A 17,075-nucleotide genomic window follows, 5' to 3' on the forward strand; every position below is an offset into this window, starting at 1 on the left:
AACTGTGGTAAGTGTCTGGTATGTTAACGTAACATATTAACAGTTATTCAGATAACTATAGCATAAAGAACATGCTAACAAGTTTACCACAGCATCAGTTTTACCCCAAATCACTAAATCCATAGAATTCTTCTTCCTCGGTGTCACTTCTAAACAACTCCACAAACTCAGGAGGAAGAGGAAGTGCAGATTCTTCTTCTGCATCGCTTAGAGTCTAGAGCGCCCTCTTGTGGTTGTCAGTGTGAAAAATAACAAATAATATCACATATAAGTCGCTCTGGAGTATAAGTCGCACCCCGGCCACAACTATGAAAAAACGTGTGACTTATAATCCGGAAAACAGTACACTGAATCCACATTTTTGCTTGATATTATGTGTATATTATGATATTATCTTTCATCTGATTCATGAACGAGGCTGATTTGATTTTCATTTTGCTTGACCTCGACGAGCAGAAGTCACTTAAAGAGTTTGGGTTTATCGTTACAAAGAAAGATCGTTACCAGAAAGAGACAATTACAAATATTTAGTAAATTAACTAAGTTTTTATTTTTCATCCCGGAAATAATGAGTCAGCTAAGAAAAATGTTAGTCGACCAAGGCACCTTTGACTCGTGAATGTGCCAAATGACAGTTCAGACGAATACAGTTCTCAGTAAATGGCGGCTAATTTTATTCTAATTAAAAGTACTTGAAAAGTTTTCTTTTTACCTTCCAAGATACAGGATATCAAAGTTCAATAGTTCAACTCATTAAGTGATAATGGAAATCACGCTTTATGGGCCATGAACCGGAAAAACTGAAGCCCACGACAAGCTCTGCTATACTTAAGTGGTAATATTCAGTTTTTGCAGTGTAGGTAGTCGGGGGGTAAAGGCTTCCCCCTGTTCCTCTCTCTTTACCATGTCGTGCGTCACCTGTCACTGACGACTCGCGCTGGACAAACACTCCTGCGAGCGGATATCTGCTCGACCATAAATCTGCTCCTCGCTTTAAGCACCTTTGGCTCCGGCGGCGCTAAATCCCGCACGGGGGTCGCGTCTCGCCGCCGCCGCCGCTCATCCCCGTCGCCCGCGCCCGTGAGTTATCCCCGAGTCCCCCACGGCCGGGCCCAGTAACATTCCCGACGGCCGCGCGACCTTCACGCGTCCGCCTCGGGCCCTTTTCCTCGAAGCGCTGATTAAACGCGGCCCGGGGAACGCCAGGCGCTAGCGTTAGCATTAGCGGCACGTAGCGGCCGGCGCGTTAACCCTTGGTCAGGCCCGGCACTGTCATTGGGACGCCCTCGCTTGCTGGCAACTAATCAATTCGTCCCCTGATTTATGAAGGGGCCGGCACGGGCGGTTAGAGCGCGGCGCGGCGGGCGCGGGGTTGGCGCGGGGTCTGGACGCGCGGCGGACGGAGCTGGGGGCGTTTCGCCCGTTTAACGCCTCCGCGGCTCGTTTGAGGCGTGATGAAAAGTGTGATAGGTTCGAAAGGCCTGAAGAGATTTATTGTGAAAACGTAGCGAGTTTGGTTTGCATGCTCTCCCTTTGCCTCGTGACAAGACGGGGCATTTCAGGAGTTTGCATGCTCTCCCTTTGCCTCGTGACAAGACGGGGCATTTCAGGAGTATGCATGCTCTCCCTTTGCCTCGTGACAAGACGGGGCATTTCAGGAGTTTGCATGTTCTCCCTTTGCCTCGTGACAAGACGGGGCATTTCAGGAGTTTGCATGTTCTCCCTTTGCCTCGGGGGGAAACGAATCAATTCTTGAGATAATCGACGACTATTAATTGAAAGCGTCGCTAACTCGTCGATAACGCGGATTCCAAAAGTATGTGCTGAGAGATGATCACGTCGACCTTTGACCCCGAGGTTCGATCTCGTAGAAACTGGCCACGTTCTGTCATCGTGACCTTGTGCCTCTAGATCCTCCACACGATGTCACGATAACACATTTTATATAAGTGTGATGGGCTCCAAGAGAGGTTGTGCTCCATGTGAGGTTCTGCTCCATGTGAGGTTCTGCTCCATGTGAGGTCCTGCTCCATGTGAGGTCCTGCTCCACAAGAAGTTCCGTTCCATGTGAGTTTCTGCTCCATGTGAGGTCCTGCTCCACAAGAAGTTCCGTTCCATGTGAGGTTCTGCTCCATGTGAGGTCCTGCTCCACATGAGGTCCTGCTCCTTGTGAGGTTCTGCTCCACATGAGGTCCTGCTCCACATGAGGTCCTGCTCCATGTGAGGTTCTGCTCCACATGAGGTTCTCCTCCACATGAGGTTCTGCTCCATGTGAGGTTCTCCTCCACATGAGGTTCTGCTCCATGTTAGGTCTTGCTCCATGTGAGGTCCTGCTCCACATGAGTTTCTGCTCCACATCAGATTCTGCTCCACATGAGGTCCTGCTCCATGTGAGGTCCTGCTCCATGTGAGGTTATGCTCCACATGAGGTTCTGCTCCATGTGAGGTTATGCTCCACATGAGTTTCTGCTCCACATCAGATTCTGTTCCACATGAGGTCCTGCTCCATGTGAGGTTCTCCTCCACATGAGGTTCTCCTCCACATGAGGTTCTGCTCCATGTGAGGTTATGCTCCACATGAGGTTCTGCTCCACATGAGGTTCTGCTCCATGTTAGGTCTTGCTCCATGTGAGGTCCTGCTCCACATGAGTTTCTGCTCCACATCAGGTTCTGCTCCACATGAGGTCCTGCTCCATGTGAGGTCCTGCTCCATGTGAGGTTATGCTCCACATGAGGTTCTGCTCCATGTGAGGTTCTGCTCCATGTGTGGTCCTGGTCCACATGAGGTCCTGCTCGACATGAGGTCCTGCTCCACGTGAGGTCCTGCTCCATGTGAGGTTATGCTCCATGTGAGGTTCTGCTCCATGTGTGGTCCTGGTCCACATGAGGTCCTGCTCGACATGAGGTCCTGCTCCACGTGAGGTCCTGCTCCATGTGAGGTTATGCTCCATGTGAGGTTCTGCTCCATGTGTGGTCCTGGTCCACATGAGGTCCTGCTCGACATGAGGTCCTGCTCTCTCTCTCTGTGGAGACAGAGGCCTCAGCTGCAGCAGGATTACATGGGATCACAGCGTGTTCCTCCCAGAGGAACGTCTTGTGTCCCTCAGGCCTGGGACTCACGCTGTCTCGACCTCATGACACAAACGGACAAAATGTGAATCTTTTAAATCTCAGTTTCAGTTTGAGGGTTTTTTACTTTGACTAAAATAATATTCCAAGTTTGATATTTGACCATGTGATAAATACGCCTCGTAAAATGGCATAAATTGCTTTGTAATTTAAGCTTGTAAGGATGTATTTGTAGTGTTATATTGTGACTAATTTTAAAGTTATTTAATTGACTTTTCACTCCACAGACAAGTATGTCCTTGAAGTCAAATAATTAAGACGTGCAAACTAAATCCAAAGGTGCGAGATGTATCAAATTTTTTTATAATATCACAATTGCTGTTTTAGAGATATAAAAAAGAGACAAATGAGTAAATCTAACTGTAATTAAATCAGTTAAAAATGACCTCCAAAAGAGACAGCAATGTCCAGTTTAATCTCCAAAAAAGGATTTAAAGTGACATCTCTGCTCTCATCTTATCGCCCAGTTGCATTTTGCGACATTTACAGGAATTTTTTAGCACAGAACATTTGACCCTTAGTTGAAACAGTTCTTTTTATCGCTGCAGTGCATTGTGGGGCCTGAGATGATAATGCTGGAGAGACGTGGTTCTCAGAGTTGTGGTTTAGTAACCCAGATAGTCGCTGATTGTCCCGAGAGAGCAGCACAAATCCTGCTGCGCCGTCGCTTTAGCATTAGCGTGCGTAGCATTAGCGCATGTAGCATTAGCGCGTGGTCGGGGCCATCTGTCGGTTTGGACGCGGCGTCGTGGCAGCAGCCGCGCCGTGACATGTGCTCCCGAAGGCTCCGGTCTCACACTGTGGAACTAAAAATACAACCGGCAAAAACAAAGCAAAAACTGCTCCTTTCTCTGTGACGGAGGCTAACATATGCTAATCTGGGCTAATGTGAGCTAATGTGGGCTAATTTAAACAGTATCAGGCACAAGCAGCCCAAGTCTGGTTTAATTTAACCCAGTTTTATGAAGTATTTTTATCATTATTGATGTGTTTGACGTGGACAGAACATTTACTTGTGTGCTATGTTCCATTGTATTGTGGTGAAGCGGCCGTTTCTTTTTCTTATTTTCTTTTTCTTCTGGAAGCACGAGGGGGCAGGTAATGAGAAAATCTAGAACCACCTCCAGTGTTTGTTGAGAGACAAAACTTACTCGGGTGGAGAGAGCGTTGAGCTGCCGAGATTGATGAAAGGTTGGGACGAACATAAGCGGCAGAAAAGGACCATCTGCAGGGCGGCAAAAGATATGCCCGCGGATGTGGCGCCTCTTTTGCATTTATTCAACCCTTTATTGTTTTAATTTAGTTATTCATTTGACAGTATATTGAATTTATAGTTAAAAATAAAATCCTTATTGTGGACATAAAATGCATTATTGGCTTCACTTGGGATTAGTATTTCACATTATGAACTTAAAATAACGTCTTAAAGCAATTTGGAAAACACACTTTTTAGGCTTTGCAGTGGAAATTAAAGCTCCCTCTACAGGTCGGACGACTCATTGAACTAAAATGCAGTTAGATAAGATAAATATATTTTGACTTTTGATCAAAAATGTTATTGCAGAAAAGCAAATTATTGGTTTATAATTTCACTTCCTGTTTGTAATTGATGACATCACATTAAGAAATTACCCAGCAAACACTGGGCCAAAACTTTATTATCAGAGTTTTTTTAATTTGACAAATTAAAATATATGAGAGCGACTTCATTTTGTCGAATTAATGTTTTCTGTAAATTCTGCATAAACTCTGACTGGAATGAGTGGTGTGATGTCATTTTCTACAGATTTTTAAAAGTTTTCTCCACAAATACCTGCTCGATCAGTGTAAAATTGTATATATACAACAGGTACAAATCCACCAAAATACACTAAAATTTAAAATAAAAACTTTTAATTTTTGTTTTTTTTCTGATGCTCCAAAAAGTACATTGTGGATGATAAACGCCCTTTAAAGTTTCTAGTTTCAGATCGATCGCAGGTTCGGCTGTTAAACGTGTTATAGAGAGCTTTGACGCGCTCTCACCTTCTCCTTCTCTTGTGTCTTCAGGCAGTAGGTGAGTGCGATGGGCCCTCGGAGCTCCCCCTGGTGGCTGCGTATGGTGCTGCTGCTGTGCTCCGCCCCCATGGCTGTGGGCCGGCCATTTGGAGTCCCCGTCCCCACAGTCAACGTGGCCGTGGTGTTCAGTGGCCCCGCCTACCAGAGCGAGATCAAGGGCCGACTGAGCAGGGAGAACTTCATGGACCTGCCCCTAGAGGTGAGCCTGGGGCCGAAGGGCGGAGTCGAGGGTGGAAAAGGGGGAGGAGCATCTGTCCTAGTTTAAATTAGTTACAAATATGTCATTATTTTTTTCTTTCAATCTTCAGTGAAACTTGTCGAAAATCTAAATCTCTAAAACGAAACATTTATAAAGCAAAAAACAAAATAAGTTTGTTTAAAAGTAAACAACAGGGCGAGTGCAGTTTTCTCGCCCTTTGACCCGGTGGTGCCTCTTTCTTCTTGTCCTTTGACCTGGTGGTGCCTCAGGTCAACCCCATCACGGTGCTGGTGAACAACACAAACCCACGGGCGCTGCTGACTCGGATCTGTGACACGCTGTCCACAAACCGGGTCCACGGGGTGGTCTTTGAGGACAACGTGGGCTCCGAGGCCGTGGCCCAGATCCTGGACTTCATCTCCACCCAGACCGCGGTCCCCATCGTGGGCATCAGCGGAGGCTCGGCCGTGGTGCTGCCCTACAAGGTGAGTTTAGAGACGAGAGATGGAGGAGAGATGGAGGAGAGATGGAGGAGAGAGGGAGCAGAGATGGAGGAGAGATGGAGCAGAGATGGAGGAGAGATGGAGGAGAGAGGGAGCAGAGATGGAGGAGGGATGGAGCAGAGATGGAGCAGAGATGGAGCAGAGATGGAGGAGAGAGGGAGCAGAGATGGAGGAGAGCTAGAGGAGAGAGGGAGCAGAGATGGAGGAGAGATGGAGCAGAGATGGAGGAGAGATGGAGGAGAGATGGAGGAGAGAGGGAGCAGAGATGGAGGAGAGATGGAGCAGAGATGGAGCAGAGATGGAGCAGAGATGGAGGAGAGAGGGAGCAGAGATGGAGGAGAGATGGAGCAGAGATGGAGGAGAGAGGGAGCAGAGATGGAGGAGAGATGGAGCAGAGATGGAGGAGAGATGGAGCAGAGATGGAGCAGAGATGGAGGGGAGAGGGAGCAGAGATGGAGGAGAGATGGAGCAGAGATGGAGGAGAGAGGGAGCAGAGATGGAGGTGGGATGGAGCAGGGATGGAGCAGAGATGGAGCAGAGATGGAGGTGAGATGGAGGAGAGATGGAGGAGAGATGGAGCAGAGATGGAGCAGAGATAAAGATGAGATGGAGAGATGGAGGAGAGATGGAGGAGAGATGGAGGAGAGATGGAGCAGAGATGGAGCAGAGATGGAGATGAGATGGAGGTGAGATGGAGGAGATATAGAGGAGAGATGGAGCAGAGATGGAGGTGAGATGGAGGTGAGATGGAGGAGATATAGAGGAGAGATGGAGCAGAGATGGAGGTGAGATGGAGGAGATATAGAGGAGAGATGGAGCAGAGATGGAGGTGAGATGGAGGAGATATAGAGGAGAGATGGAGCAGAGATGGAGGTGAGATGGAGGTGAGATGGAGGAGATATAGAGGAGAGATGGAGCAGAGATAAAGATGAGATGGAGAGATGGAGGAGAGATGGAGGAGAGATGGAGCAGAGATGGAGCAGAGATGGAGGTGAGATGGACGTGAGATGGAGGAGATATAGAGGAGAGATGGAGCAGAGATGGAGCAGAGATGGAGGAGGGTTAGAGGGCAGACCAGGGGTCATTACAGCAGGTCATTTTTAAAAAGGTGTTTTTCTCAGTTTGACTCTGTGACATTTTATTCAGTACTAGAACCTTAATAACCTTGAAAACGATTGTAGTCGGAGTCTTCTGTCGTATAAAACTTTCATTTCCATCAAATCAACCGTTCATGGACCAGTTTGTACTCCAAAAATAATGTTAACTTTATTGACAGCCCCTAAATCTCCTCTTTAGTAATCCTGGCTTCATCTGACACTGAATGCTCCTGACCCTCTCTGCGGTCAGAACCTCCAAACAGGAGCTGTTTTTGTTCATAGTTTGTTTCCACTGTTTGTGTTAACGGTGATCACAGTCAATGAAAGGGGGGCTTCGGGGTCCTCCCCCAGAAAACTGTCTTTGTCCCCTGGTGTATTTTAGAGGCTGGTGATCCTTTTCCCCTTCACTAAACCAGTTTTATCCGACACGTGTCTCAGACAGAATGAGCTGCAGTTTGTCTTGGAGCTTTAGCTGTTCTTCTTTAGCTCTTACAGATGAATAAAACAGCTCTGAGCCACTGCTAAAACTGTCAACCACAAAATACAGAACTTGGATTTACAATATTTTGGTTTTAATGATATTTTTTTAAGCTTGGATGGGACGGTTGTCATGTCTTTGTCAATAAAGACAATAATATCTCTGAACCAGGAAGGCCACAGGCCCAAAGGCCGGGCAGCCCCACTTGGAAACGCCCCAACGCTCCCGATGGAGTGATGGAGTGAGTGAGTTATGGAGTGAGTGATGGAGTGAGTGAGTTATGGAGTGATTGATGGAGTGAGTGAAGGAGTGAGTGAGTTATGGAGTGAGTGATGGAGTGAGTGATGGAGTGAGTGATGGAGTGAGTGAGTTATGGAGTGAGTGATGGAGTGAGTGAGTTATGGAGTGAGTGATGGAGTGAGTGAGTGATGGAGTGAGCGATGGAGTGAGTGAGTGATGGAGTGAGTGATGGAGTGAGCGATGGAGTGAGTGATGGAGTGAGTGAGTGAGTGATGGAGTGAGTGATGGAGTGAGTGATGGAGTGAGTGATGGAGTGAGTGATGGAGTGAGCGATGAAGTGAGCGATGGAGTGAGCGATGGAGTGAGCGATGGAGTGAGCGATGGAGTGAGTGATGGAGTGAGTGATGGAGTGAGCGATGGAGTGAGTGATGGAGTGAGCGATGGAGTGAGCGATGGAGTGAGCGATGGAGTGAGTGATGGAGTGAGTGATGGAGTGAGTGAGTGATGGAGTGAGTGATGGAGTGAGTGATGGAGTGAGTGATGGAGTGAGTGAGTGATGGAGTGAGTGATGGAGTGAGTGATGGAGTGAGCGATGGAGTGAGTGATGGAGTGAGTGATGGAGTGAGTGATGGAGTGAGCGATGGAGTGAGTGATGGAGTGAGTGATGGAGTGAGTGATGGAGTGAGCGATGGAGTGAGTGAGTGATGGAGTGAGTGATGGAGTGAGTGATGGAGTGAGCGATGGAGTGATGGAGTGAGCGATGGAGTGAGTGATGGAGTGAGTGATGGAGTGAGTGATTGGAGTGAGTGATGGAGTGAGTGAGTTATGGAGTGAGTGATGGAGTGAGTGAGTGATGGAGTGAGTGAGTGATGGAGTGAGTGATGGAGTGAGTGATGGAGTGAGTGATGGAGTGAGCGATGGAGTGAGTGATGGAGTGAGTGATGGAGTGAGTGATGGAGTGAGCGATGGAGTGAGCGATGGAGTGAGCGATGGAGTGAGTGATGGAGTGAGTGAGTGATGGAGTGAGTGATGGAGTGAGTGATGGAGTGAGCGATGGAGTGAGTGATGGAGTGAACAATGGAGTGAGTGAGTGATGGAGTGAGTGATGGAGTGAGTGATGGAGTGAGCGATGGAGTGAGTGATGGAGTGAGTGATGGAGTGAGTGAGTGATGGAGTGAGTGATGGAGTGAGTGATGGAGTGAGCGATGGAGTGAGTGAGTGATGGAGTGAGCGATGGAGTGAGTGATGGAGTGAGTGATGGAGTGAACGATGGAGTGAGTGAGTGATGGAGTGAGTGATGGAGTGAGTGATGGAGTGAGTGATGGAGTGAGCGATGGAGTGAGTGAGTGATGGAGTGAGTGATGGAGTGAGTGATGGAGTGAGTGATGGAGTGAGTGATGGAGTGAGCGATGGAGTGAGTGAGTGATGGAGTGAGTGATGGAGTGAGCGATGGAGTGAGTGATGGAGTGAGTGAGTGAGTGATGGAGTGAGTGATGGAGTGAGTTATGGAGTGAGCGATGGAGTGAGTGATGGAGTGAGTGATGGAGTGAACGATGGAGTGAGCGATGGAGTGAGTGATGGAGTGAACGATGGAGTGAGTGATGGAGTGAGTGATGGAGTGAGTGAACGATGGAGTGAGTGAGTGATGGAGTGAACGATGGAGTGAGTGATGGAGTGAGTGATGGAGTGAGTGATGGAGTGAGTGATGGAGTGAACGATGGAGTGAGTGAGTGATGAAGTGAGTGATGGAGTGAGTGATGGAGTGAGTGATGGAGTGAGCGATGGAGTGAGTGATGGAGTGAGTGATGGAGTGAGCGATGGAGTGAGCGATGGAGTGAGTGATGGAGTGAGTGATCGAGTGAGCGATGGAGTGAGTGATGGAGTGAGTGATGGAGTGAGCGATGGAGTGAGTGATGAAGTGAGTGAGTGATGGAGTGAGTGATGGAGTGAGTGATGGAGTGAGTGATGGAGTGAGTGATGGAGTGAGCGATGGAGTGAGTGATGGAGTGAGTGATGGAGTGAGTGATGGAGTGAGCGATGGAGTGAGCGATGGAGTGAGCGATGGAGTGAGTGATGGAGTGAGTGAGTGATGGAGTGAGTGATGGAGTGAGTGATGGAGTGAGCGATGGAGTGAGTGATGGAGTCAGTGATGGAGTGAACAATGGAGTGAGTGAGTGATGGAGTGAGTGATGGAGTGAGTGATGGAGTGAGCGATGGAGTGAGCGATGGAGTGAGTGATGGAGTGAGTGAGTGATGGAGTGAGTGATGGAGTGAGTGATGGAGTGAGCGATGGAGTGAGTGAGTGATGGAGTGAGCGATGGAGTGAGTGATGGAGTGAGTGATGGAGTGAACGATGGAGTGAGTGATGGAGTGAGTGAGTGATGGAGTGAGTGATGGAGTGAGTGGTGGAGTGAGTGATGGAGTGAGTGATGGAGTGAGCGATGGAGTGAGTGAGTGATGGAGTGAGTGATGGAGTGAGTGATGGAGTGAGTGATGGAGTGAGCGATGGAGTGAGTGAGTGATGGAGTGAGTGATGGAGTGAGTGGTGGAGTGAGTGATGGAGTGAGTGATGGAGTGAGCGATGGAGTGAGTGAGTGATGGAGTGAGTGATGGAGTGAGCGATGGAGTGAGTGATGGAGTGAGTGAGTGATGGAGTGAGTGATGGAGTGAGTGATGGAGTGAGCGATGGAGTGAGTGATGGAGTGAGTGATGGAGTGAACGATGGAGTGAGCGATGGAGTGAGTGATGGAGTGAACGATGGAGTGAGTGATGGAGTGAGTGATGGAGTGAACGATGGAGTGAGTGAGTGAGTGATGGAGTGAACGATGGAGTGAGTGATGGAGTGAGTGATGGAGTGAACGATGGAGTGAGTGAGTGATGGAGTGAACGATGGAGTGAGTGAGTGAGTGAATGAGTGATGGAGTGAGCGATGGTTTGACCCGTTTGAGGGCGGCTGGTGTGTTTGGGTTTTGATCCTCGCTCAGACAGAAACAGCTGTAATCCTGTCAAAAGGCTTTCTCTGATGACGGCTGTAACAGGAGCTCTAACCCCCCCTCTCTCTCTCTCTCTCTCTCTCTTATCTCTCCTTGCCACCCTCTCCATTTCTTTCTCGTTCTCTCTTTCCCTCCTCTTCCTCCGTCTTTCCCTCCTCTTCCTCCCTCTTTCTTTCTTTTTGGCCTTCTCTTTCTCTCTCTTCTTCTCTCTCTCTTCTTCCTCTCTCTCTCTTCATCCTCTCTCTATTCTTCCTCTCCCTCTTCTTCCACTCTCTTTCCTCTTCCTCTCTCTATCTACTCTTCTTCTCTCTCTCTCTCTCCTCTTCCTCTCTCTTCTTCCCTTCTCTCTCGTCTTCCTCTCCCTATCCTCTTCCTCTCTCTTCTCTCTCTCTCTCTCTCCTCTTCCACTCTCTCTCTTCTTCCTCTCTCTCTCCTTTCTTCCTCTCTCTCTTCTTCATCTTCCTCTCTTCTTCCTCTCTCTCCCTCCTCTTCCTCATCGGGGCTTTTGTGAAGAGGGGATGAGTCCCAGACGAAGAATGTGACTTGTCTGTGGGGAAGTCAGATCCTGTTATAGTTCCTCATCAGAAACAGTTTTATTTAGCATCATTCAGGCTAACACCAAATCCTGACGAGGGAACGCCTGAAGCTCTAAAACATGCAGAGGTCCCCGAGAGTACCAACACTACCAAGAATGCCTAATATTCGTACTTTAGGAGGAATCCAAGGCCGTTGTCAAAAGCTTCATCTAAAATGCATGAAGCATTTTGCCTGACTAAAGGTTAATAACAGTAGCTGCCGGAGTGCGAGGCGGAGCTCATTTCACGGCTCCACACGAGTCATTTGTCAAACGGCTGGAGCAGTAACCCATGTGTCAATCACCCCAACTCTGCTCCCCATAAAGCACAGTGACAGCCGCGCTAAAGGGCCGCGCCTCGTTAGCGGTGATTAGCCGATGGGCGCGCGTGTCCGGCCGTGGAGGCGGTTTATGGGACGTCCCGCCGAAGCTCACGCTGAAGCACATTAGGTTTTTACACCAGAAGTAACCTTTATCTCATGTACTTTGTGAAGAGCTCGCAGTGGGAGAAGGAGCGCTCTTTAGAACTTCATGAACGAACATTAGAACGTCGGGAAGTTTCAATCGGAAAAGGTTTTAACGCCGTGACAAAAGTTTCAACCTTGAACAATGGCACTCGTCGTACTTAAAACAGTTCAATATAAAACAATGGCACTCGTCGTACCTAAAGCAGTTCAATGTAAAACAATGGCACTCGTCGTACTTAAAACAGTTCAACATAAAACAATGGCACTCGTCGTACTTAAAACACTTCAATATAAAACAATGGCACTCGTCGTACTTAAAACAGTTCAACATAAAACAATGGCACTCGTCGTACTTAAAACACTTCAATATAAAACAATGGCACTCGTCGTACTTAAAACAGTTCAACATAAAACAATGGCACTCGTCGTACTTAAAACACTTCAATATAAAACAATGGCACTCGTCGTACTTAAAACAGTTCAACATAAAACAATGGCACTCGTCGTACTTAAAACACTTCAATATAAAACAATGGCACTCGTCGTACTTAAAGCAGTTCAATATAAAACAATGGCACTCGTCGTACTTAAAACAGTTCAATATAAAACAATGGCACTCGTCGTACTTAAAACAGTTCAATATAAAACAATGGCACTCGTCGTACTTAAAACAGTTCAATATAAAACAATGGCACTCATACTTAAAACAGTTCAACATAAAACAATGGCACTCGTCGTACTTAAAACAGTTCAACATAAAATAATGGCACTCGTCGTACTTAAAACAGTTCAATATAAAACAATGGCACTCGTCGTACTTAAAGCAGTTCAATATAAAACAATGGCACTTGTCGTACTTAAAACAGTTCAATATAAAACAATGGCACTCGTCGTACTTAAAACAGTTCAATATAAAACAATGGCACTCGTCGTACCTAAAGCAGTTCAATGTAAAACAATGGCACTCGTCGTACTTAAAACAGTTCAACATAAAACAATGGCACTCGTCGTACTTAAAGCAGTTCAATATAAAACAATGGCACTCGTCGTACTTAAAACACTTCAATATAAAACAATGGCACTCGTCGTACTTAAAACAGTTCAACATAAAACAATGGCACTCGTCGTACTTAAAACACTTCAATATAAAACAATGGCACTCGTCGTACTTAAAACAGTTCAACATAAAACAATGGCACTCGTCGTACTTAAAACACTTCAATATAAAACAATGGCACTCGTCGTACTTAAAACAGTTCAACATAAAACAATGGCACTCGTCGTACTTAAAACACTTCAATATAAAACAATGGCACTCGTCGTACTTAAAGCAGTTCAATATAAAACAATGGCACTCGTCGTACTTAAAACAGTTCAATATAAAACAATGGCACTCGTCGTACTTAAAACAGTTCAATATAAAACAATGGCACTCGTCGTACTTAAAACAGTTCAATATAAAACAATGGCACTCATACTTAAAACAGTTCAACATAAAACAATGGCACTCGTCGTACTTAAAACAGTTCAACATAAAATAATGGCACTCGTCGTACTTCAAACAGTTCAATATAAAACAATGGCACTCGTCGTACTTAAAGCAGTTCAATATAAAACAATGGCACTCGTCGTACTTAAAACAGTTCAATATAAAACAATGGCACTCGTCGTACTTAAAACAGTTCAACATAAAACAATGGCACTCGTCGTACTTAAAACAGTTCAATATAAAACAATGGCACTTGTCGTACTTAAAACAGTTCAATATAAAACAATGGCACTCGTCGTACTTAAAACAGTTCAATATAAAACAATGGCACTCGTCGTACTTAAAACAGTTCAACATAAAATAATGGCACTCGTCGTACTTAAAACAGTTCAATTTAAAACAATGGCACTCGTCGTACTTCAAACAGTTCAATATAAAACAATGGCACTCGTCGTACTTAAAGCAGTTCAATATAAAACAATGGCACTTGTCGTACTTAAAACAGTTCAATATAAAACAATGGCACTCGTCGTACTTAAAACGGTTCAATATAAAACAATGGCACTCATACTTAAAACAGTTCAACATAAAATAATGGCACTCGTCGTACTTAAAACAGTTCAATATAAAACAATGGCACTCGTCGTACTTCAAACAGTTCAATATAAAACAATGGCACTCGTCATACTTAAAACAGTTCAATATAAAACAATGGCACTCGTCGTACTTCAAACAGTTCAATATAAAGCAATGGCACTCGTCGTACTTAAAGCAGTTCAATATAAAACAATGGCACTTGTCGTACTTAAAACAGTTCAATAAAAAAACAATGGCACTCGTCGTACTTAAAACAGTTCAATATAAAACAATGGCACTCGTCGTACTTAAAACAGTTCAATATAAAACAATGACACTCGTCGTACTTAAAACAGTTCAATATAAAACAATGGCACTCGTCGTACTTAAAACAGTTCAATATAAAACAATGGCACTCGTCGTACTTAAAACAGTTCAATATAAAACAATGGCACTCGTCGTACTTAAAACAGTTCAATATAAAACAATGGCACTCGTCGTACTTAAAACAGTTCACTATAAGATAAACTGCCCTTCCCTGTAGCAATTATTCCCCCCAAAGTACATTGAAAATGAATTGAGATTTTTAAATGTGGCAAACATAAATTTGATCTTGTTCTTCTGAGAGAAAAGTCCATCAACTGTAACAAACGTGCCTCACATGGACACAAATGAAACAAATACACTGAAGCTGCAGCAAAGATCATTTGTATTATTGATAGTTAGAACGAAATGTCTCAGAGTAACTGGAACGTTTGATTCATCCTCCGAGTGGGAAAAGTTTGTGTAAGATACCATTTGTGTTGGTTTCATTTGTTCAAACGTGTGATTTTAACTGAAGTTGTTTTAACACACGAGCTGTCGTTTTACACCACAGACAGAACTAATTTTTTTTTTTGGTCAGTTTTATTATTTCAAATACATGAATATATTTAACTTGGACTTTGTAACTTCAAAGGCGGTTTTCTTAAATGCACTTGTTCCACATTTAGCCGAGTTAGAGTTGTTTTAATATTCTTTATTTAAAGGTGGTATGGACGATTTTTTCAGCAAATTTTTTATCATATTTCCTCGTGGCGTGGATAAATCATTTGTCCTGCCACGTATCAATCATAAAACGCACCTACCGCTCACCTGCAGCCGCGTGCGGTTTGTGCCCACGTTTCCGCGTGCCTAAGCGCATGGATCTATCATAATATAGTTCCCTCAGTGTACGGGGCAAAATGAAGACGGAGACGGACAGAAATCTACGGGAGACGAGAGATGCGATGCGCTCCGTTGCGCTAATAAACAAACGCACGTGTGTGTTGTATCAGTCCGCACGGGGGAGTGCGCATGCGCACTTCCGCCTGCGTTCTCAAATCGCCGAAAAATCGTCCATTGCGCCTTTAACCAGGAACGTCCCATTGAGATTTGGATTGCCATTTTCAGTTGAGTTTATGTTTTATAGGAGAAACTACACAGGGAGAACAAGCAAACTCCACAAAGAAAGGCCCCGCGCCCCCTCTGAATCAAACCTGTGAGAATATTAAGTATAAAGGGAAATAAAGGGTCATTTACGGGTGTGTACTGGACCGTCAAGCTCTTAAAGTTGGTTAAGTTTGGTTAAATTAAACAACTCCACAGACACTTTTCTTGCCCAATTAAAACTTATATTCAAACTAAAGCCTTATTACAATTTCATTCTTCAAACCAGAAACAAAAGACATTTCGACTCTGTTTTGAAACTCGGTCCCCCCCCCCCCCCCCCCCCCGAGCGAGAGGTGGGCCGCTCCGGAGCTGCCGTCCACGCGAGCGCTGTCAGCGGCGGACAGGATCGTTCGTCCTCACTCATAACGGGACGTCCTGGCGCCTTCGCACTGTCAGGGTGAAACGAGGCTCCGTCTGATCCTGCCGCTGATGTGGTCCGGGTCGGGCGGCGCCGGGGATCAGGCCAGAGTAGAAACATCACTCCCAATTTGGCTCGAGGACGTTCTCCACAGCTGAGAGTGAACGGAGCCATTTATTGAGCCAGTTTGACATTTGTGTTTGTGTTTTGTGGATTATAAGGACACGTCTGATGCTAAAGGACTTTCTCGACTTAGAAACATGTAAAAACGTGGAAATATGCCACAGCAATTCCCTCTCATGTCAGTAGAGGGAGTGCCAACACTAATCCTAACGAGGGAACGCCTGACAGTAAAACGTGTGCACATAAGTTACATGGTTTTAGATTCTAAAACATGACCTCAAAGTAAAGACACAAGAGCGTGTTCTGAGCACAATCATACAGATAATAATACATTAAACTCATGATTATGTTTTTGTTCATGCTCATATTTTCTGTGTTTGTGTGTGTGTGTGTGTGTATGTTTGCTTTGTGTGTGTGTTTGTCCATGTGTATGTGTGTGTGTGTGTGTGTGTGTTTGTGTGTATGTGTGTTTTCTTTGTGTGTGTTTGTTTGTTTGTTTGTTTGTATGTATGTGTGTTTTCTTTGTGTGTTTGTGTGTGTGTTTATGTGTGTGTGTGTGTGTGTTTATGTGTTTGTGTGTGTGTTTGTTTGTGTTTTCTTTATGTTTGAGTGTATGTGTTTGTGTGTTCATGTGTGTGTTTGTGTGTGTGTTTTCCATGTGTTTGTGTGTTTTCCGTGTGTTTGTGTGTTTTCCGTGTGTTTGTGTGTTTTCCGTGTGTTTGTGTGTTTTCCGTGTGTTTGTGTGTGCATGTGTCTGTGTGTGTGTGTGTTCATGTGTGTGTTCATGTGAATGTGTTTGTGTGTTTTCCGTGTGTTAGTGAGTTTTCCGTGTGTTTGTGTGTTTTCCGTGTGTTAGTGAGTTTTCCGTGTGTTTGTGTGTTTTCCGTGTGTTTGTGTGTGTCTGTGTGTGTTCGTGTGTCTGGGTGTGTGTATGTGTGTGTTTGTGTTTTCGTCTGCCACTCTGAACCGACACAGACACCAAATGGAGGCCCATCCCTCACCACTGCCACTTACTCACTCCCATGAGCCTTTGCAGTGCTAACACGTCGCCGCGCGGGTCGATAGCCGTTAGCGCACCTGCCGCTAGCCACTATCCACAAATCTATCTGTAATGAAAAGCCGCCAAAAGATCCAGGGCCGGCAGGCGGAAGCTGTCGACGGGAATGAGAGCGGCTGCTAAACGAGTGCGAGACGAGGCCAAAGAAAAAAGGCCACGTTTTTATGTGAAGAGGCGAAAACATGAACGAACGAGACGAGGCCAAAGAAAAGAGGACACGTTTTTATGTGAAGAGCCGAAAAACGAACGAGACGAGGCCAAAGA

General features: G+C 45.7%; 1 protein-coding gene across 1 annotated transcript in view; it reads left to right on the forward strand.

Moving 5' to 3' along the window:
* The window catches only part of grin2ca (glutamate receptor, ionotropic, N-methyl D-aspartate 2Ca), a 113,940-nt gene that overhangs the window by 24,825 nt on the left and 72,040 nt on the right, over window positions 1-17,075 (forward strand). The window contains exons 2-3 of the mRNA XM_072442654.1: window positions 5,179-5,386; window positions 5,656-5,871. Of these exons, the coding sequence (XP_072298755.1) occupies window positions 5,195-5,386; window positions 5,656-5,871 (408 nt within the window). The 5' untranslated portion in view covers window positions 5,179-5,194. The remainder of the gene's footprint in view (window positions 1-5,178; window positions 5,387-5,655; window positions 5,872-17,075) is intronic.

This window comes from Eucyclogobius newberryi, unplaced genomic scaffold, assembly GCF_026437365.1.
Source record: "Eucyclogobius newberryi isolate DKJ021-1_F unplaced genomic scaffold, fEucNew1.0.hap1 SCAF_13, whole genome shotgun sequence".
NCBI lineage: Eukaryota > Metazoa > Chordata > Actinopteri > Gobiiformes > Gobiidae > Eucyclogobius > Eucyclogobius newberryi.